The sequence below is a fragment of the Strix uralensis genome, chromosome 3 (assembly GCF_047716275.1).
Source record: "Strix uralensis isolate ZFMK-TIS-50842 chromosome 3, bStrUra1, whole genome shotgun sequence".
Lineage (NCBI taxonomy): Eukaryota > Metazoa > Chordata > Aves > Strigiformes > Strigidae > Strix > Strix uralensis.
In genome coordinates this window covers 52,571,656-52,594,210 of record NC_133974.1, presented here as the reverse complement: position 1 = coordinate 52,594,210, position 22,555 = coordinate 52,571,656, and the positions used below count along the sequence as shown (strand labels likewise).

Genomic DNA, 22,555 nt, shown 5'->3' with positions numbered 1-22,555 from the left:
CACGAATTTAACTAATTGACTATATCAGAAGAACATTTTCTCTTGCTGAATTATATATGTAAAATTGTACATACCTGCAAAATGTACACATTTGTTATGAGCAAGCAAAGGGCTAAATTATATCAGGTGCCTCATGAAGAAACATGCCAAGATAAGACTGCAAAAGACTTGCTTTGACTAAATATGAGTAATATCATTGATAAGTCTGGTCACTGCCCCTGAAAAGGTAGATGACTTTTGAGAAGTCTTTTCATTAATATACTGTGACATAATTGTTTTATATTCTGGTTTTCGTAGGAAGTATTGGAAGATGCTTTGTAGGACCAGGGAGAAGGGAAACACTGAATTAGTTGGCATGCAGCAGCTTTCACATTGAAAAAAAGAAAACACATGATGGAGTAGAGTTAAGAGAGCTGAGATGAAAAGGCAGGAAAGATGGTAGTGTGTACACTTACAGAATAGTGAGAGTTTGTAGGGGAAAAGGAGATAGATTCATGAGGAAGGAAAACATGAGAAGAATGCAAAAACTAAAAGATTAACCAAAACAGAGAAGAGACACATACTCAAAGCACACAGTGTTGCTTTAACCTTGTTCTGTTGGGCCTCAATAGTGACCTTGTTCTCATAAACTCCAATGTATGGGCGTCCATAAGCTTTAATATCCTTTACAGCCCTCAATATCCTCAAATATAAACTTAAGACAGCCTAAAGGATGTGCATAAGAGAGGTTACTGTGGAATAGCTGCCATGTGTCAATTCATCCTGTCTTGCCATGGCAGAAAATCAGGTTTTAATAGTGAAGAAGAGTTCTGACACTCAGAGGTGAGACTTTTAATATTTTGGAATATATTTTTAAATATCACTCCTGCCACATATATACGTCTACAAGGATTTCCCTCAGTTTGTCACTTTGTGCCATTTCCTCTGGTCCTATTACTGCTAAGAATTTTTTTTTTTTCATGTTAAGAGCATGACTATTTTATTTTCACTGTAGTTAGTAGTATTCAACAGTATTTTGCTTTATTTTTTATTTTGTCAGCCTCTGTATTTAATACAAATGCAAAAAGAGTGTGTACAACAGTGTTAATTCTGCTTCTCAAAAGAGCGCTTGAGACAAGCTGTCTCTTCTTTTGGAGGGAGGGAAGGCAAAAGCAGCATGGTGCATATGCATGAAAATAGCACCGTTCAAGGTTACAATGGAGAGTTCCAATTTTAAAGCACCTTTCTGACTTAAAGAGAAAGTCTGGCATGGCTGCAGATGGTAGCTGGCCAGTTCTTGTCTCAAGCTCTGTGTGAGAGACATAGGCATAGTAGTTCCAAATGTTCTTTCTCACACTTGGCAAGAAAGTATTAAACAAACAGGACAGACCTGAGAATCAGCATAGGGCAAGATAAGGATAATACAGTATCAAAGTGCACAGTCATGAAATGGAAAAACACTGAGGCCAGGCATGATGTACTGTGTGGAAGCATTTCTATGAAGAGAGATTTGGGTCTTGGAAGAATGTCAGGTTTTTAATGCTGTTCTGTACTTCAGAGGAGGAAAGTGAATTGTTCTCATTGAACAAGACACAGAAATGAAAGGAAAGATACTCCTGGAGCATGTGTGTGCTTCTGTATCTACCCCACATGATCCTGATTCTTGCACCACTGGTGCTGAAGTAAGCTGTCATTACAGAACTGTGTACACCATGGACAAATCCAAGATGTGATCCCAGTGCAAATGTCAGTAGATGCCTGCACCCCTAACAGCTCTTCGAAACTGAGTTTAGCAAGTATCCCTGTTGAGAGCTAGCTCGATATCTGCTGAAGAGCTCTCCTGAGCAGGGATGTGCACTTTTGTGGCTCCAGGCCAACAAGCAATACAGAGAAATTCTGGTTGGGCTATGTGCAGGAGGAACAGGCACACAGGTACAGGGGAATATCTTCAGGAGCTGGAGTGTGAATTGAGATTGCAGGTGGCAGGGAAATTGTACCCCTATGAACATGCATGTAAAAATACATGTATGCAATCCTAGAGTCAGTTCTTAAATACATACCTGATAGTAGAAATACCAAATGAAGATATAGGTATTTTCTCAAACAGAATTATTCCTGCTTGCACTGTATTGATCCCCCTTGTGAACAAAATGCTTCACTTGCTCTTCATTAATTCTACTGCATAGTCTTTCATTTATGCAACAAAAAAGGCAGATCTTTTATACGGTCAACATTTAAGACTTACAGTATTTGCTTTACATTACATTTCCTTGTGCTTTATTTTAAATGAACTCTCAAGATCAAAGGTATGCATAACTTGAAAGACATTTCTACCTTTACAGCTACTGTTTATTTCTTCTAGTTGCTTGTTGGAATCATGGCTCTTCTGAGTGGAATATTAACAATAATGCTTCCAGAAACACTGGGAAAACCATTGACTAATACTTTGGTGGAAGCTACAGAACTGGGAAGAAACAAGAAAAGCTGTTCAGAAAAGACTCTTCCGGCACACAGCGGTGCAGCATTAGAAAAGATAGAGATGTTTGGTCAAGAAATAGTGAGCACTGAGAAATAAAGCAACAGCAAAATGGCTGTTCCCAATTTTAATCATTATCTAATTTATAAGATTTTTTTATTCAAAAAATGTGACTGTTCTATAATAACTGTGCCTTTTACTTTGTATCCAGTCTTGCCTTTTCAATAGAGCAAGTATATAAAACCCTTTCCATGTGACTGAGGCACTGCAGAAAAATTGAAAGGATTTCTAGATCCCTTGTCAAACTTACCCAGACTTTAGAAAACCTATTTGACTTGCTGTGACTAGTTGGAATGATTACTCTAAATGTTGGAACCTACCTGATTACACGTATGTAAAAAATATGCCAAATCTTTGCTTCACATTTTCTGCAGTTAGATTTGTAAACCCACCACAAAGTGCCCTGTCAGCTCTTGTCCTGTTGCAGCTGACAGTTACAGGCTTGAGACTTCAAAACACGGTAAACTCAGTTATAATTCAAGAGAGAAGCCTTAACAGTGCATCCAGTTATATCAATAATTTTAAAGTTAAACTAATTTGTTCTTTTTTTTCAAGTTTCCTACTAGAAAAGGTGCCATTGCTAACAAAAGAAAGTATTCTGTGGAACAGCTTCTGACTGAAAAAATAATACTAAGTTTGCAAAATGTGCAAATAGTTTCTATATTCATTCTGTTGAATGGCAAATGGTTTTTTATTACTGGTTTAGAAAAAAATGTTCACTGGATCTACTGCTGTCTTAGTAAGTTCTTTTCAGTTTAGGTAAAACTAAAATGCCTGATGCCTTTGAAAGTCGTATTCATTCCAGACTGTTATTTCAGTGCTCCCCTTCTCACTTATTTCAGCTCAGATCTAGCGTCAGATTCTTCATAACTTTTAGGAGATGCACCAGCAACTTTGCCTAATGCCTCCATCGAGGCCTTCTCAGTCATCAGCAGAAAAGAATAAACGGCGTGTGAGTCTTACTCAGGCTCCCTGCACAGAGCTGGACTTGGTCATTAATGAATGTTTAGTAGATGTGGTATCTACACACCATTTTTCTCATAGATCAGCTGTCTGTAGCTCATTTTTTCTTTATGCCACACAAAATCAGTTAGAAAAATATAATTTTAAAAATGGTAGCTGGAGGACACTGATCAGTAGAAGAGTTACCCGTTACTCTAGTAGTTTTAGTCAAAGTGTCTGTAAATGTCCCACTGTTATTACACCTTATGTGTGCATCAACACACTTACTTGCTGGTGCAGTGATTCTGCCTTATGACTGTGGACCACAGAAAACTGATAGATAGGAATGCATCATTCTGGCTTCTACTTTTATGGCGTTCTGACCCATCTCCCCTTTTTCAGTCTACCTCCATTCCTGGGGGTTTCTTCCTTGCTGGAGGATCTGTATCCTCTTCGCTTGGCCACTCTTGGTTTGAGGGGAGCAGCACAGGAACCTCCTGCGTGTCTGGGTTCAGACAGCCCTCTCTTGCCTGGGCTGTGTGAACCTTGTCATCCCTGGTTTGAAATAAGAGTTTTTCTCACCTTAGGCACCTACTCTCATGCTAGCTAGTACGATCTCATCAAAACAAGTCTTCCTTGTTTACTTCTTTGCCATGTACCCCAAAATAAGGCACATCTATATTACTGTAGATAAATATTCTATATGCTCTAGAGCTTAATGGTCACACTTGTCAATTATATCTGCACAGTCATATTAGTTTCAATGACTTCTGAAACCAGAATAATGGTTTATATCCCCTTAGAAAAGATTTTTCTCTTCACTGCACTGTCCTATAGTGTCAAGTAGCATTTTGGTCCTGGTATTAGGACAAAATCATATCCTATATGAGGACTAACATGCTTCAAAGCAAGCAAAAATCAGTAAGTTTAAGTTTGGGGAGTTTCTGTGTGATAATTACATGGAAAACAGAAAGGAATCTCTATGCTCCCTTCAATTCTGTGGGTGTTCCAGTATTTGCAGAGAAAACCTTCAAAGAGAACTGCATAGAATGCTATGGCTTCTGTCCAGATATATTAGTTCAGCAAAAGCATGTGCTTAACCTTACCCGTGTGAGTAATCGCATCATTATTCAGAGAACAACTTGAATACATACTTTGATGACTAAAGATAGCATTACTCACATGCTGTGGCTTTTTATTTTGATGAAGAGCAGACCTAGTATTCTTCCACTGCTTTCAGATCCCCCTCCACTTCCCAGGGCAGGACAGCTACCCTTATCTGCAAGATCTGTTGCCAAACCCTGCATGCCCTGCCTTAAACAAGGGTTTAATCATTCTAAAAAAGAAAACGTCATGCAGTACATCTAACAAGAAATTAAACTGGTACTGTTTGACATTACAACCACCCTCGTCCCCTCCCCCAAGCTCCAAATAATTGCATTATTTTGAGGTTCTTTCACACTGATCCTCCCTCTTTTATTAGTACAAGGTCCTATCTTAAACTCCTTAGTCTTGAGTGCTGGGGACAGTACAGTCTGTTTCTCACAAGGCACTAAAGAACAATTAAATTTTTCTAGTTCCTTACCTGCGGAATAACTGATTTTGGGGTTACCCTGCTAAGAACAGTCAATTTGCCTTGAGCGATTCAGGACCTGGTCATCTGTAATCAGTATATATAAGGTGAAGAAAAAAAGATAAAAGCAAAAATGATACTGAGCAATGCTTACAGGCCAAAATTTAAAGATGATTCTAAAACACAGTGTAGCTTGAATGGCTTTTAACCCTGAAAGCCAGTTCCTTCTGTTACTGAAGTCAGTTGGTATTTGGTCTGATTCAAATGAGACCTGAATTTCCCTGAACGAATGATGTTACCTTTTTTCCCTAGAAATAAAAAGTTTATTGATCTACAGGTACCCTTTTTGTGATTTTATGCATAAATGCCTTGGGGTATCCTATTCTTTAACCTGAGGAAGCATATTACTATAAAAAAGGAAATAGCATGTGTCTATACGTCTCTAGCATTTCCATTTGCTTGGTTTTTCCATATGGACAAAAATACGTTTAACACTAGTCATACATTATAAACGTAGCATAAACAGGGTGAGTTGATTTCTTTCTCTTAAATATTCATACGTTATCTAAATCCTCTCACAAGAGAGCACTGAGTTTGGGAACAAATGCTTCTGTTCCTGTGGGGCATATTTCCCTCTTGTTGCTCATAAAAAGAATCCCTTTTCATAATTTCTTATCTGAGTCTTTTAAGTTCTTTTATGCTTGTGTTTGTTTTCTCTGTCTTAGTGCAAATTTATTGTGCTGATCAATGTCTCTGGAGTTACATAATGGTTTTGTGAGATACTGGATTAGAATGCTTGTCTGTCTTAATTGCTGGTCACTATTGCACAAGGACAAATGTTTTTGTCCTAAGTTTGGTATCATGTTTTATTAGACAGTCTTGCAGTTTGTTAAGGACATAGTTTCTGGGTTGAATCTAGGATTAAGAGCAATTATCATTAGTTTAATGATAACTAATGAAAAATAGTAAATGTGTTTGATATTTTGAATCTGTATTTTAAAACTATGTGAAATGATGTATTATTTTCTACTTTAACGGCTCACTTTAATTTTTTTGTGCAAATTTCTATAGTTTAAACAACTATGTAGAAAAAAAAAACCTATGCAAACTATGTGCAGTCCGTCAAATGCTTTGGGTGGTACCCTGAACGTCTGAACAAGGGGGTGAATCCTGCCAGAAGGCTGAGGGCTTTTGTGTAATGGCTCTGTGGAAACAGAAGATGGTCTGACATCCCAGCTGTGGGATGGAGTGGAGAACTCATTGGCATTCTCCTGTAGCTTTCACAGCTTATTTTTACCAACTCCTTAGGTGCAGTCACTTAGGAAGCCTCCACCACATTGGGCTCAGCAACATGCAAGGCCTCTGAGTGCCTTTTGCAAGGACCTATAAAAAAGTGAGGTCACTTGCACCATGAAGGCATGATGCCAGAAAGGCATTTGTGGCTGCGAAAAGGAGGGTTTGGATTCATCCTGTGCTGTTTACAAACATCTTAAAGATGCTTGTCTGAATCCCAGAACAGATTCATAGGGAAGAAATCAAACTCAAGTATTAAAAGAAAAAAAAGATGAGTGTTGGCAAAGGGACAAGTTTATTCTAGCAGGAAAAATTCTGCTAAATGCAGTCAAGCAGTATCTGCATTGTTACATCTCTCATGAAGAAAGATTACAGCACATTTATGTACTGGAAACCTAATAATGTTGTGCAAGATTCTGTATCAGGTGGAGTGTGCATTTTGGTAACATGGGGGAGTATGTACTCATAGAAAGGAGTTTGTTTGCCCAGAATATGTGGATTTAATACAATATATGTTAATGTTTTTGATGTGTATTTATTTGCAATTATGTGCGAGAATAAAGTCAAACACACGTTATTTAATCTTTACACCTTTACAAAATTTAATGAACTCCTATCACCAACTCGGTTTGGCACATGCTCCCTTGTAGGAGCTGGGCTGGTGCTTTGGCATTCCAGAGATCCCATGGTTTAGTCTGCCAAGTATCATGTGTGTGTCTTTTCCCTGTTTGTGCTGGCATGTGTAAATCAAGGTTTGGGTAATGTGTTAGGTGGTGACTGTGACAAAATGCACATTAAAAATTTGACGTGTTTTGCATTTCAATTGCAGGAAGAATATGATTCTTTTTTGCCTTTATTTGTGTAAGCTGACTGGGGCAGTAGTCCCTCGGACACATTCAGTAGTGACAAAAATAGCTGCAGATATTGTAGAATGGGTATAAATTGATCAGAAAAGAGAGTAGGTGACTACAGGAATGACAAAACAATTTAACTTGTAACCACTTGGTGTTCAGTGGATGTGAAAACTAACTGTAACTTCCTCATGCAGGAACTGGAGTGGACAGACAGTGCAAGGAAAATGAGAATTGCAGCAATTTATAGCCCTATTCTTTGTGATTTGTCCCCTTAGCCCTTCTCAGTCACCTATTTATTTTTCACTTCCCTTAAATCTCTAATTAGTGCAAATTACTCAATTTTCCATGCATATTTTATTAATCTTATGTTTTCTGATTAAGTTACACCCATCACTTGGCTCCATCATTCGTGTTTTAATGGCTCTACATGTCCTTGCCAGGTGATTTAGGTTCCTCCCTGAAAGTAACCATAGTGAATGGTTCAAATATTTGTTTGCTAAACTTGAGAAATTTGAATCATCCCTGAGATACTGATTTCAAGAGCACTTGAGTTCAGTCAAGCAGAGAAAAATCAAGTCTGAAAAGTATACCTCAAATGGGGAAGTATCCTTTTTTCATATGACTGATATATAAAAATGACTGCAGAGAGGTTTGTACACAAAACCAGCTCTTTTAAAGAAATTACTAACCCAGGTTTATGAATAATCAGAAGTAATGGAGAATATCTCATTTAGTGACAAACCAGCTTTTCTCTCTCTGCATTCCTGTCTAACACACAGGCTTGGATACTGCTTGGGTGTTTGTTGCAGATGAGTAGGATCCAGCCCTGGAGTGCTCACAAGCATCTAGTTATTAACATTGCCTTATAATGTTCCATGTGGAGATGAACTGCCTTGCACAGCAATAAGAAAAAACCAGCACCCAGGGGTGATCCTTGTGAAGATTCTGCCCACGGTCTCATTACCAGCGATGAGAACGAAAAGCAGTTTTGACTGAGGTGATCATGAACATAACAAAAGACCCAGCGATAAATGGGCAATCTCTCAGTAAATGTTTTCACAGAGCTTTTCATAGGAATGTCAGTACTGCCGGTATCTTCCTCATATTGAGAGAATTCCTCCAGAAGTAAGTAAATAAAATGGGAAAACAGCAAAATGAGGAGCACCTTAACCTCTTTGCTGAAATGGTAACTTGCCATGGACACTGATGTTTGACTTGATCTTTGAACTGTCTAAAGAAGTGGCAGAGAAGGGATCCATGTCATTCATAAGATCAGAAATAGGTCAGCACTACTGTGTTGACAGAGGTAATTTCTGTTTATCTTTACTGCTCTATTCAGGAGAGTACACAAAGCAAAGGGAATGCTAAGGTAAAGGGAAACACTTCTTAAGCACTGCTCAAGCTGTGCTGGTGGTGTGCTAGGATGCCACTGCTGGTCATTGTTCAGGAACAGCTCCAAGTATGATCAGGGCTGTGTTTGTTCTATGCCAGAAGGCTGGTGCTCCCTTCCTGAGTGACCAAATCATGACTTGCACTCAGTCAAAGGATGCAATAGCCACTATCGCAGAGTACGTCAGGAGTGTCCTCAAAATACAAATAGGTGAATGTTGCACGTGGAATACTATTTAGCCAATTATTTGTTAGTTCAAAATTAGATACTTTGCACAATACACAGAAGAAAATATACACAAACATCCAGGGAGTCTTTAGCAGTTGGGCTGTTATGCAGATCTGCTTTTTCCCATCTTTCATGAGAGAGCACCAACATCTGTAGCAACTTCTCATATCTTGAAGGCCTCAATACAGAATGGCTCATCTTCAGTTAATTGGGGCTCTGGGAGTTAGACCAAAGAGGCTCTATATTGTGCTGTTCATTTTAGGGAAGAGCAGAGGTAAGAAAAATGATGGCAGCAGTAAAGAGTTGAAATTGTTTCCCCTTATAGATGCCTGCATGGATAAGCATTTGTGGTGGGAAGTCACACATCTAGATTACATAGAAAGGAGAAACAAAACTTTTTCTTCATCATAAAATATGGTGTACCTTAGTTATGGGCACTTTAGAAAAACACGGTGGGTTCACCCTTCCAAAATACTTTAGCCCATGTAAGAGTAAGTTTCTCAATGAAATGTAAGAGTTGGTAATTGCAAACCAGCTCAACTTCCTGAGCCTCATTCTCAGGAGAAGACACACTGGGAATTCCCTGAAACATTCACCCTTGCACAAACGTCCAACACAGAAAATTTCAATCCAAATCATTCAAATTTGGTGAAGTTACAAGCAATGAGAAGTAGAATATCAGCAGGAGAAATAGCAGGCAATTTTAACCCTAGCTGGCACTGCGACCTCTGTTTATATTTGAAGGAAATTTCCATATGTGAAAGGATCTTCTCCAAAGCTATTGCAGATATCCTGCAATGACTTAGAATAGTGTCCATTTTATGGTCAATACACCAAGCCCATCAACAATTTCATTTCTAAACAAGCAAACTTTCTCCATTCCTCTGCCTCCTTCCCTGTCTTACTCAACACCCTATTTTCAGAACACTCAGAAAAATCAAGCTATACTATAATTTTGGCAGAATTATTCCTTGTTCCTTTCACTGTTAAAGGAAAAAAAACCACCCTAAAAATTATGCATCTAAAAAAAATTAGTGATTACATATGTGTAATATATCATGGCTTTAGTTTTACTCTTTAAGAACACAGCTAGTTTGGGAGGCAAGAACAGCTGGTTGCATGTTGTTCATGCTGTTGCTGTATGTACAGATGCCCTTTGGATGGCTGCTGGTCTGTATTTAAATAGCTATGAAGAGAAGGCACCTGCTTGGAAGATCCATGGCAAATGCTGTTCGACAGGGGTGGAGGGGAATGATCTGTAAACACTGTCCTGCTGAGCCTGTTCAGGGACAAATGCTCAGACTGTCAAATATTAGCCAAAATGTCCTGCCAATGGCAAATGCCCTGGAGCCAAGAAGCCCTGGTATACAATTTCATCCTAGTGATTCTGCAGACAGTTTGTTTTTGACAAGCTTGTGTTTTTCTGCTGAAGAAGGTTAATCCAAACAGTCCTGCCTGACTGTGTTCATGAGGCATTTGTGGTTTAGCAGGGACTCGTTCTTCATCGACCTGTGATGACTGAAATGACCAGGCCCACGGACATGCTGTGTTACTGCCATCCTGACTGCTAGCATGATTGCTCAAGCACTGTGGCAATCTTAAGGCAGCTTCAGAAACATTCAGAACATTATTAATTGCTTGTAAGAGAGGAAAAAAGACAATATATTCTGTGCAGGACAGCGGGGTCTCTTGAGCCTCCTCTGGAGTGCACTGGGGAAATCATCAAGGGAAAAAGTTACCGTCAGGCGGCGAAGGGCATGGCTCCAGCAGCGTCAACGCGCGGCTGCTAGGCTCTCCTGGGAGAGGTGCCAGCGCTGGCAGGGGACTTTGCCCGGGCACAAACAGCTCCTTCATTAGCAGAGGGACGCAGAGCCAGACACTCGGGAAGCTGCCTTGAGGAAGGGGAGCTGCCGGCAGCCCCTGCGCCCCCCGCTCCCCGCCAACGTGCCCTGTCCTCTCCCACTCCACTTCCCCGCCCTTCCCGGGACGGCAACTCTTCCAGGAAGGACCAGGGGTCTCCTCCTCACCAGGTATTGCCTTCTCTCCCTGCTTGTTGGTTTTTTTTTTTGGACCGTACTTCCCGTCAAAGAGGGAAATGTGAGATGACAGAGCCCTTTTTGCTGCCGAGGGCCGGGGAAGGCGCCCATGGGGGCTGTGTGGGGGCCTAGCACTGTCCCGGGGACTTTCTATGGGGCACAAACTGGTCCTTAAGCTCAGGCAGCGAGGGGTTTAGGCCGCATGTAGAGGCGGCCATGTAGTGTAAGTGTGGTGGCTGTCACAGCTGGTTGTGGTGTGAGCAGTGTGAGCTTCAGGGTTTGGCGGGGGGTGTGAGATCCCTGCTGCCCGGGGGGGACCACAGGGCCAGCTAATGCTCAGGTTCTCCCTGCGTCCCCCCTCTCCCCACACAGAGAGGCAATGGGCTCAACAACCCTCCCTCTGAGGGGAACAAGGATCGCTGATCTCTCTGGTTTTGGAGAAAAGTGAGAGCATTGCTTGATATGTAGGGGCTGCTGGTGGAGGTTACTATTGTTGGTAGCTCACAAGGCGAGTATAACCATCCTTGAGGAGGTATTTCCTGTGCATGCATATGTGAACAGCTACCTGAAAGAGGAGCTAAGGCCTCCCGGGTAGCCTTGGGGTCTCCTGTGAGGGTGGCTCAGAGACACTTGCTTTCTGGCAGTGGTGCTGTATGTGCAGAAAGGCTGAGGGGATCTCAAGGAGCCTCCAGAGTCCTTTGTTTAGTGAAGAGAGCATTCTCACCTTCCTCCTGTGGCAGGTCCCAAGCATCCATCTCACAGAGCAGCCCAAATCACATAAAAGGGACCAGGCCAAAGTCAAAAGGCCAAAATCAACCAACCCCCAGGAATGGATTGAGCTTCATGAGTGTCTGTAACTATCTTTAGCAAAGAGCCTGGCAAAACCTCTCTCTGGGGTCAGGTGAAAGGAAGCAACACTGAGGGTGCTTGTAAACTGGGGAAGTGAATAAACAAGAGTGATCTGCAAAAAAAAGGAAAGGAGAAAGTGCTCTACGTCAGGCATGGACAGGTATGGTGGGCACAGCCACCCCAGTGGATGAGGAAACCCCTCCAGCAGTTCGGAAAGTCTGGAGCCTTTGCTCCCCCGTACTGCAGGCTTTAGGCAATCCAAAACAATGTTTCAGCAGTTAGTATGGTGCGAGTTAGTTTAAAAAAAACTCACAGGACTTCAAATGTAACAGGTGTTGGTTTTCTTTAGTTCCTTCCTGTTGATCCATTTTCTGATCAACAGTTCAGTTGGGCTTTAGCTGTTCGTTTGGGTGTGCAAATATCCTCGGTTTGGTAGGTCAGCCGGGTTGCAACACAAGCTAAGAGTGGCCAATCTGCTGGGGAAGCACGCCCATGGAGTTGGGCCATAGGGGGGGAAGAGGGTATGACGAGGGGCCATGCCTGTTACGCAGAGGTGCCAAAGCAATAGTGTTCGTTCGTGCAGCTCTTCCAGCTGAGGGATGCCGGTTTCCCAGGGCCCATCGCAGACTGAGGGGCAGCCTGGAGGGACCATGGGCCAAGAAGCTACGGCTGCAGCTGGCACTGGGTGTGCATGTTCCTCTGTGTGTGTGTGCACATGTGTGTGCTGGGGACCAGTGTATTTATCCATATTGGTCATGTTATCCACTGCTAGAATGATGTTAAGGCTGAAGGTTAGTGGCACTCAGAGGTAATAACACAGCTATGTGAGGCAAGAAGGAATAAGGATCCCCTTGCACTACATGAGGCTGACATTGTCTCCTCAGCTGCGGGAGTTGGAAGATTGAGTCACATCACATTGCAATATTTTAAAAAATAATTTATTCTGGCCTGGGAGGAACAGGAGGATGGCAGGGGCACAAAGCCCACATCAGGCAGCCAGTGTCCTCTTTGCTGGAGAATTACAGCTCCAGGTGGCTCTGTCTGGCTTCTGTCCCATTCTTCTGACACTAAGAAAGGACAGAGAGCTAAAGGGTACCTGACACCCTTCCCCTCCCTCCCCCAACAGCTGCTGCAACTGATTTGCCTTTTAAATGCTGATTTTTGGAAAACCCTCAGCACAAGCCAGTCTGAGGAGGTGCGAAGTGTCACCCTTGCTGGCATTAAGCTGTCGTGCCACATCAGCTAAAAATAGTTTCTCCTCGTGTGCCCTCCCAGCAAGGTGCAGGGCTGCCCGCTGGAGCAGGCTGCGCTGCCAGGGCAGAGCCACAGGTGAGCCTTGTGCTGTAGCGGGGTCAGTGGCTCTGTGAAGTCCGAGCTGCGCTTGCTCATACAAGCATGTGTAGCCTCTGCTTTGCACCTGGTTAATTTTTGGCGCATTAGCACATTCAGGCTTGATGTGCTCCTGGACTGCAGCAGTAAGTGCTAGAAAAACAGTGTTTGATGGGTGTCCATCATGGCTGCCTGAGCCCTTCCTTGCAGGCTCCAGCACTGCCAGCAGCCCCTTCCCACCCTCACTGGCTTTTACAACATTGGGATCAGTTGATAGCGAACCGGCTCATCTGCAAAAATCCCATCTGAATTGGGAAGACTTGTGAAACCTGAACCTCTGCCAAGCAGCAGCTCCCCTTTCTTCCCCAGCAGTGGGGAGGTCAGTCAGGAAATTCAATCTCCATCAGAGTCCAAGGGCTTCAGCGAACAAGAGCAGTGAGGGGCAACCGAGAGCACATCGCTGGCAGATGCGTAATGTACCCGGCACATATGTTCCAGCAGGACCGTGCTGGGAGGCTCACTGAGTGTGCTGGCAGCCACATGCGATCTCCGCAGCTGCCAGTGCTGAGCGAGAAGGTTTGTTAATAAAAATGTGTTTAGAGACCTTTCTCAGAACGAATTTTCCTAACAAAAGTAACTTCAACATTATTAAAGCTCCCCTAATTTCTTGTTACTCTTTTTTTTTCTTTTCTGTGTTGTTTTTTTTTTTAATAACAATTGCCAGTACAAAATATTCTGGAGACTATGGTAAGGAACTATACGGTGTCCATGCTCTGACCCTCCGCAGGCATTCCCGGTGCAGGTGTCTGAGGCAGCTGGAGGTGATGGTAGAGCTGGGGGGTGCAGGTCCCATTCAAATCAACATGTTTTTCAGATTGGGTCTGTGGGTGGCAGCAGTGCAGGCCAGCAGTTCTGGTTCAGGGTTCATCTTTACCCCTGCACTGTGTCCTCTTTCCCTGCTGTGTGGGCAGTTTAATAGTCAGCTTGTGAAAGATGTAATAATTAACAGGAAGAAACATAAGCATCTCCCTGAGAGGAAGAAGAGGAGTTGTAACAACCCTCGGCTGCCATACAGAAGGAATGCAATGATGGGCAGCAGTGCCTGCTCCTCTCTCCCTTCCTACATAATAGGGCCATCAAATTTTAAGTAGTAAAACCTCAGGGGTAAGTGAGAAGCTGTGTGAAGAGTTATGAGCAATGATCTCACAAATAAACCTGACCTATCATAATCCCACACAGTCTGTCTTGCCTAAACTTACATCAAAGATACCAAAAGCCACAGTAAGATGGGAACTCAGCCCGTCCTTATAACTGCAGGCACTACTTTCCAGAAAAGGTTCTCGGAAAGACATTAGTGAGGCTGGATTTCTACCGTGAAGGAAGAGTGAGTCCTGCAGGAGAAAGCAAGACCGTAAGGGAGCAAGACCAAAGGTCCATATCACTCAGCATCCTCTCCAAAAGCGAATATTGGTAGATACTCCAGGAAAATGTAAAAGCCATAGGAGATTTCTCCAAATCTCCAAAGGAGATTCTCCCCCTGCATCCCTGCTCAGCCTTTGGCAGTAACCCCTCAAAGGAGTGCCTGAGCCAGCAGGTGCACCCCAACTCGCCTGTTTCAAAGCTGCTGAAGGATTTATCACCTTTGAGGTTACCCAGTCTCTTTTGGGCCCATTTATTTCCTGACTTTGGGGAGTTTGCAGGGTGCAACGCGTTGCATGGTTCAGTTGTGCTTCATGGCTCCGCTGGTGTGAAACGTGTTATCTGGCCGTAGCCAGGCAACTCGCTGGGACGGCCAGCCAGGGGATTATCAAGCAGGAGCCACGCACCACTCACCAGGGCAGGTCCCAAGCTCTGAAAGTTGGCCAGGACAAGGAAAAATAGAGACATTGCACCTCCTGGAGTAGCAATTAGCAATCAGCAGTTGATGATGTTGAGGAGTGGAGTGGAGCTGCTCCAGGACACATAAAGCAGGTTATAAAGCAAGGTAGAGAGAGGCAGATATAGAGGCTCCTGGGGCAGCGAGGCTGGCTGGCTCCTGGGGGCCACCGTGTGCTGTCGGGAAAGCATGGCAGCCTCGGATGCCTACGAAACTGGCTGGGGCAGTGGGTCATGCTGGCAGGTACAGGGGCCAAGGATGGGTTGGAGACCTCAGGTCGATAGGGACACAAAATCTTCCAGGGTACAGCTAGCTTCTCTTCCCACACTTTTACTGCCAAAGCATCGTGACCCAAACAATTTTTGGATGTGAGAGTGTAAACAGCCAGGCTGTACCCTGTGAAACTATGCATTGTGTTCAATATTTAAAATTCCCATTTTCTAGGACAGAGCTAAGCAGGTAACCCAGTCTTCAGGGTCAGAGGGGGAACCCTGCACAGCAGGGGAACTAAGATGCTTGTTAAGAAAAACATCTTCCACAATGTGCTGGACCTTTTGCTCTGCATAACCAGTTTGCTTCCTGTGCGATTTGCTTCCGCTGCCCAGGCAGTGACAGACCTCATTGCTGGAGATCCTGATGTTCAAACAACCCTTTTGGTCGTGGTACCTAAAAGCCAGTTTCCCCAAAACTCCAACTTTTGCCTCTGACATGATGGAAAACTAGACGGTTGCCTCACTCCCTCAGGTTTCATTGAAAAAACCTTGTCTCAGATTACTACAGCCCAAACACCAGCGCTGTACATACAGATCGCTCTCTTGCCCTTTGCTCTTGTACTGAGGATGGGGTAGTGGCTGTTGAAATACTTTTCAAAAATCTGTCGTCATAATGAAGGCTGATGATTTTCTAAATCTTCACCTTAGTCTTGGTTGTGTACAGCAGTTAGTCTTCAATTAGCTGCCCCAGGGGGGTGATGTTACATTTTGCGTGGGTATTTGATAGCCTGACAAGGGTGTCCGGCAGGGATATTGGTGACATGGGATATGTTATTTCCAAATGCAGGTAGGCTCTGATTCTGCATCCTGGAGATGGCAGCACCCAAGGTTGCAGTGGTTGGCGCGGGAGTCATCGGCCTGTCCACAGCACTGTGCATTGTGGAGAGTTGTCCCAGCTGCTCTGTGACGGTCCTTTCAGAGCAGTTCAGCCCCAACACAACAAGCGACGTCGCAGCCGGGATGCTCATCCCTCACACCTACCCAGGTGCGTGCAACCCGGCCTGGTGCTGCCCATGGGCACCTCATGGAGCGGCGTGCCTGGGTGCGCAGCGAGGCACAGAGGTTCAGGAAGAAAAGTGCCATGACCTGTGTTCCCCGTCTGTCCTGTCTCCTCGGCACTGACTTGTACACTTGTCTTTGCATTATTCTTCTATGCATGTTTGGTTTTGTTTACATGCAGGCACACCGATCCATGTGCAGAAGCAGTGGTTCAAAGAGACCTTCACTTACCTTTTTGCCATCAGCAATTCAGCCGAGGCATCAGAGGCTGGCATTCACCTGGTCTCTGGGTAAGGACAGCCCCTGCCCCGAGCAGCTTTTGGTACGTTTGTGCTGTGTGCTGGAGCAGGCAGAGAGGTTTTCCTTGCTAGAGTTCAGGCGTATTCTCTTCATGGAGTAGCTCTTAGGACCATATTCCCAAGAAATTGCATTGCAGCTGCTCAGATACAATGTATTTTCAAGCAAAATCCACGCATAGGCGTGCAAATAGAAACCACTCAAGACTGGCCAGCACCAAATGTCTTTTAATAACTGATGTTTTCCATACTGTCATCCACCAGTTGCTTGCAGTAGGGGTGGTCTTCAGAGGGATGGGACTGCAGGATCTTCCAGCTTCAGCAACTCAGTATAGGGATGCAACTGGCGGGGGGGGAGGGGTGTGTGTGTGTGTGTGCAGTGTTGGGGGTGTTTTATGCTGCCTATTATGTACGGAGAAATTCACCTCTTGGGAGTGTTGAGGCTGGGCACTCTGTAGCTTTATGGGTACACGAAAAAATGTGACCAGGTGTGCAAGTGGCCCTACATGAAGGTCCAGCCAGGGTGGCTGCAGCTGTGGTGGGGACACTGTGTGAGGGGACTTTGTACTTCTACAGCTGGAAGTAGTAGTATAGCTGGAAGATCTCTCTGCAGTTTGTTTATCCTGGTGTGTCACCCTCAAGCTCGGCTGTGGCAGCCCTCTGCCTGTTTGCCAAGGCGGTTATTGCAGCAGGACACAGCAATGTTTCCCCACTGCTCTTAATCCTGCAGAGCTGCACTGATAAGTGGGAACAGGTTCCTGAGTTCCTGGGTTTGTGCTAAGATTGCCATGACACATAACATGGCAGAGCAATAGTGGGTAAGCTTTGCAGCTTTTTCTCTGTGTCCTTTTAGGTGGCAGGTCTTTAAAAACACTCCCAAGGAAGAGTTACCCTTCTGGTCAGATGTTGTCCTGGGATTTCGACCAATGTCCGAAGCAGAACTCCAAAAGTTTCCACAGCACCAATTTGGTCAGGCCTTTACGACACTGAAATGTGACTGTCCACCCTATCTGCTGTGGCTGGAGAAAAGGTTGGTCTTGCTGCAGGCTGCGTACAGAGAGAGAAACCCAGGCAGAGGGACTGGGGGCACACTGGGGACTCCTTGAGAGCCTTAGGTTTGAACAAAACTGGAAAAGGGCCATTTCTCACTGGGGAAAATGCAGCAAGCTCTTCCTTGGGGACAAGCACAAGAAATAAATATCCAATTTTTCCAAAATGTGAAAGGCCCCATTTATGAATGTCCACTTCCTACTACTGTGGCTGTACAGTGGGGCTTAGAGTAGGAGCGCCTCTGGGCATAGGACTGACATAGCCACAGGGGCCGTGCTTGGCCAGCCAGACCTTGAAGGTACATCGGGAACCCACCCATCGGGAACAGTGTCCTAAGAAAACAAGTAGGTGCTCCTCATATGTCAAACTTCCTGAATAATATCCCTCTGTTCTTGAAGATACATCCAACCCCTGGGAGAATAGGCATGTCAGGGAAGATATCTTATCTGTGAAGACTTTGCACATCAGAAGTAGCTGGACCAATTAATCTCAAATTTGGTCAACTATTGCAATCATTTCTTAATCCAGTCAGGTGAAAAAAGGTCAAATAGCATCACCTTGTAACAAACCTTTTGGAAATGTTTGCCTGCGTAAAATGGGTGATGCACTCTGAGCAGTTGTGGCTTCACAGTTCATGCCTGAATTGACATGAAAGTTAGAAAATTTGCCAATTTCCAAATTTCCAAGTTTCCCCAAAATACATGGATTTTGAGAACTGTAGGAGAGTCAGGATGCAGATCTAAAAAGGTTCTGACACCTGGGATGTGTATTTAATCCATTTAAGTACCCCTAAGGTGAGCAAATAGCTGTTTCTGCTTGAGAGCAAGCTGATTTGGGGTTAAGTAAAGAGACGTGTACCGACACTGTGGTACAAATTGCCAGCTCAGCTGGTTGCTTGGATGCCTTTCATCTCACTGCAAAATGTAAAAAAACGTTTCTTGTTCTAGCAGCCAGCCAGGCTGGGAGTATTCCAGTGGCACCAGTGCCACGTGAGGTCTATGCTGTCTCCTCAGTGCACATGCTCTGTTACATTTCATTGCCTAACCGAATCAGAAATTTCTGCTGAAGCACAACTAAGTTGTACAACCCATTTAGTATCTGCCACGTGATTTCTGCTCTCTTCTTATTCCTGCTGTAGCCGCCTTATTTCTCAGAGGATGTAGTCTAATAAGATAATCAAGTTGCTTTTCTTTCTCTTCTCTCTGGTGATGAGAAATAAGAGCGTATTAAGCATGTAACTAATTCTCAAATCCCTAGTGACCTGAGCGGTATTTATAGACCGTTCTCTTGGCAATCCACAAGGAAAATTGTTTTTGTGCCCACGCTGCTGGTCCAAAAATGGACTTCAGGAATTTTTTCCTGCTTGGTTGCCTGAATTCAGGAGTTTTCAGCAGGTTTTTTATTGGTATAATTTTACGGCATGATGGCAGAGTCCCAATTAAAACACTTACGAGCTCTCCCAGCAACTTGCCCAGGCAGATCTGCTGCTGTTCTTCCCAGCCAGCTCCAGCATCCTGCTGCACCAAACCCTGGAGCATCAGCTGAGCCCTGGATCCTTGGCTCACTCACTGCTCTGTGGGAAACCCCTGCCTTTATAGTGGGGTTGATCACTTTGCCAGATGCCAGAATATTGCAAAGGACAGGATTTCCCACTTAGTGCATGGTCATCACAGCCCTGTCTCCTGACTTGCTAATGCTAAAAGCCCCACTAAAGATCCCCAGCAACTGGATCTAGCTGACAGCATGCAGTGATTCCATCTCACGCCAATGTCTTTCCATGGGGAAGGGCTTCAAGCCTCAGGCAGGTTCAGGGTGGAATTTGGCTTGAAATTGAGCTCAAAGATGAACCTCAAGAAAGGGTGAATTTTGCTGAAGAGCAGACGCGGATATATAGTGCTCTGAGCTGTCCCAGGTGACTCCTGGCTGCTGCTCTAGAAGGGTACGAGTCTCCAGGAGGTTCCATGCCACATCTGCCCAGCCTGTGGGGACGTCTTGGGTACCCCAGGTCTTCGCACACAGCAGAAGATGGCTAAGTGTCTTCTGGTGTCAGGGAGGTGAGTTGGGAATGAATGCAACAGCATGTAACAGGCACATTAAAAGGAGTGGTGTAGTACAGCAGCACTGTCACTAGCAGAAGTAAGCTGGTGAATAAATCTGATGTTTTTCAGCTTGCTTGAGCTGTTAAAGCTTGGTACTGTTATAGAAATGCATCAGTGAGACCATGAGGACCTGACTGTCTGCCTAGGGTCTTATGCCAGACCCTTCTCTAATATTAATCAACTTGCTGTATCTTTTCTAGCCCAAACAAGGTAAAAAATAGTTTTGATGAGATCAAATCAGACAAATCACAAACAGAAACCCCATGACATTTTCTTTGGTTTTTGTCCCATCTGTTGTTTGGTTTTGATTGGTATGTTAAAGTCAATCCATCCCCTTTACTTAATGTGCATAATAATTACATGAGAGTTTAGGGGTTTCTTTTCTGCCTTACTTCTGGAGTCTTTGTACAGGTTGAAAGCAACTGGCGTCCAGATGTACACCAGAAAAGTTGCAGACTTGTGGGAGCTGCACAGTGAATATAACATCGTCGTCAACTGCACGGGCATTGGAGCCCACCAACTGGTGGGGGACAAGAAGCTCTTCCCTGTCAGGGGACAAGTACTCAAGGTTCATGCTCCTTGGGTAAAAAACTTCATCCGGGATGGGGATGGCATAACTTACATCTACCCAGGGATACACAGGATAACCATAGGGGGAACTAGGGAAAAGGAGAACTGGAATCTCTCCCCTGACCCTGGCACTACTAAAGACATCTTTGACAGATGCTGCTCCCTTGAGCCCTCACTGCAGGGAGCTCAGGATATCAAGGTGAAGGTGGGCCTGAGGCCATCCAGACAGTGTGTGAGACTGCAGAGAGAGGTATTGAGCCAAGGAGGAGTTAAGCTCCTGGTGGTCCACAACTATGGGCACGGGGCAGGTGGCTTTTCAGTGCACAGGGGCACAGCCAAAGAGGCTGCTCGCCTGGTGCGAGAGTGCATTGCTGCCCTGCAAGGCGCCTCATCGAGGGCCAAGCTTTGAACTCCAGAGGCTCCTTTTCCATTTACAACAGGCTAGCGTTGCATCTCCTAGTAGCAACTTTGGACATTTATTCCACTATCAGATAGAAGGAACCTAAGCAATAGCTTGTGCCATTACAGATGCTTTGATGGTATCTCGCCTGGCTTCCAGCTGCCACCTTGGAAAGGTATGATGGGTTGATCCAAGTATTAGTCCAGCTGTCCTTCTCCTCCATCTGTCATTGTTTCTGCCCTGGGCATTTCTCCTAGCCTCATGTTAAGGAGAAGGCAATATATGTAAATATTCTTCACAGAACAGGGATCAGATTGCTGCAGTATAATATAAATATGAATTTAGCATTTTTTCATCTGCATCTAAAGGGTTTTGGATGCACTAGGTTCAGATTCAATAAAAACTAGTTCTCTCCTCTTGTACCAAATTTAATCTAGTATTGCCCTTGCTCCTGCCATCTTGCTAACAAACTTCACCATTTTTCATAGGACTTACAAGGAAAAGAAAACCCCATGCAGTGCTGCATTAGAGTGCTCCAGGTCAGCTCTTACAGAAAGCAATGTTAGGTCACTGTCATGCACAGTCACCAGGCAAGTGTGATTTTAAGAACAGGTCTGTGACACTGATCACTGCATTTGCTCATATTACACCTTAGAGAATTTAACTCAGTTTCTGCGAGAGGAAGTTGCCCCATATGAGCTACAGTTTTGTGCATTTTTTCTGACACTTGTTCGCAAATCTCTTTTTTTTCTCCAAGCCCCTTAGATTTTGCTCTCAGACACAGATGATTCTTCCCCCCAACAGCAGCATTGACATGGCCCATGTTCTACAGAAAAGGATTTTTCAGGGTGGGTTTGGGAGAGCATCTCTTTTCTACTTTGCATCAGCACTGGCTGCTTTCCTTGCAACAGCTGATATGAATAAATCGGTGACAAACCAACAAGGATCTTAACACCAGCTTCAGTTTCATAAAAGAGAGAAGAGCCATTTAAGACTAGATAAACACTCTAAAGACAAATTTGTCTGTAACTGAACATGAGTGAGCTCTGTCATAAGGAAGCTGAGCCACTAGAGCCCAGACCCTCACTCCATGGCAGAGGCCGAGTTGAGCAATTCAAGCCCTTTCACGTGGCTGAAGATAGTCACTCCCCAAAACTGGAGCTTACCATCAAAGTACAGGTCTGACAGTGATTAAACCACTCATTGATCTTAAATGGCTCATTCAAGAGCATTAGCATCCACTTTTGTCTAGTTTTTTTTTTGTCCTTACAGCTACAAAACAAATCAAAATCCTTCAAGAATGAACTGATAAATAAAGTTCTAATAATGGAGCAAAGATCACTTCTGTATTGTTTCCTTTCATAAACAAGGGGGTTTCTTTCATTTAGGATGGCCTGACAGGGTCATGAAAGGCCACATTCAAACATGGCTGCCAACTCCTGCTGTTCTCAGGGGGGATGAGGACAGTTATCCTTCGCAAGGAACAGATGTCAGAAGAAACATCACCAAATTAAATTTTAGGTCAATAAGCACCTAGGATCAGCCTAAGCCAGCCCTGCCTTCAGCAGTCTTGCCCTCTTCTCCTCAGCTCTGAAGGTTAGTTTTGCACACCCACATCCTCCAATCATTTGTCCTTTCCAGAGGTATGAGAGGGGGCAGAGCTGCTGCTTTTGACAGCAGCGTTGGCATAGAGCTTGTCAAACTGCAGCTTTGTTCTCAGCTAACACAGGACATAAAAACACATGGGAAAAGAACATGAGAATGGGCTATTTTTTCTTAATCTTGATTTCAGTCTTAAAAAGTAATAAATGGTGTAGCTTATCCTGAAGAAAGAAACTCTACTAATGCTAATGGGGTGTTCATAGTCCTATGAGAAACCAGAGCTCTGGCTGTGCACTTTTGCTCTGCAGGATGGCAGGGTTTCTTCTAATTTACTTCTAAAAGTTGTCTGGTTGATAAAAATGTCAAAACAGGCTCAGCTGCA

General features: G+C 44.1%; 2 protein-coding genes across 6 annotated transcripts in view; both read left to right on the top strand.

Moving 5' to 3' along the window:
* The window catches only part of SLC22A16 (solute carrier family 22 member 16), a 38,229-nt gene extending 31,083 nt beyond the window's left edge, over positions 1-7,146 (top strand). For 2 of the 3 annotated variants that reach the window (XM_074862289.1, XM_074862290.1), the window contains exon 8: positions 2,342-7,146. In XM_074862289.1, the coding sequence (XP_074718390.1) occupies positions 2,342-2,554 (213 nt within the window). In that variant the 3' untranslated portion in view covers positions 2,555-7,146. The remainder of the gene's footprint in view (positions 1-2,341) is intronic. The other variant, XR_012628117.1, reaches the window with a different exon arrangement.
* A 3,301-nt stretch (positions 7,147-10,447) lies between these two features.
* Positions 10,448-21,907, top strand: DDO (D-aspartate oxidase). Of its 3 annotated transcripts, none has more exons than XM_074862287.1 (5): positions 10,448-10,825; positions 15,945-16,142; positions 16,338-16,446; positions 17,306-17,482; positions 20,013-21,907. In XM_074862287.1, the coding sequence occupies exons 2-5, from the start codon at positions 15,971-15,973 to the stop codon at positions 20,578-20,580; spliced, it is 1,026 nt and encodes a 341-aa protein (XP_074718388.1). In that variant the 5' UTR covers positions 10,448-10,825; positions 15,945-15,970; the 3' UTR covers positions 20,581-21,907. The 3 variants fall into 3 exon arrangements, with proteins under 3 accessions (XP_074718388.1, XP_074718387.1, XP_074718389.1); XM_074862286.1 differs by having other exon boundaries at positions 19,974-21,907; XM_074862288.1 differs by lacking the exon at positions 15,945-16,142 and having other exon boundaries at positions 10,706-10,825; positions 19,974-21,907.
* The last annotated feature ends 648 nt before the right edge of the window (positions 21,908-22,555 follow it).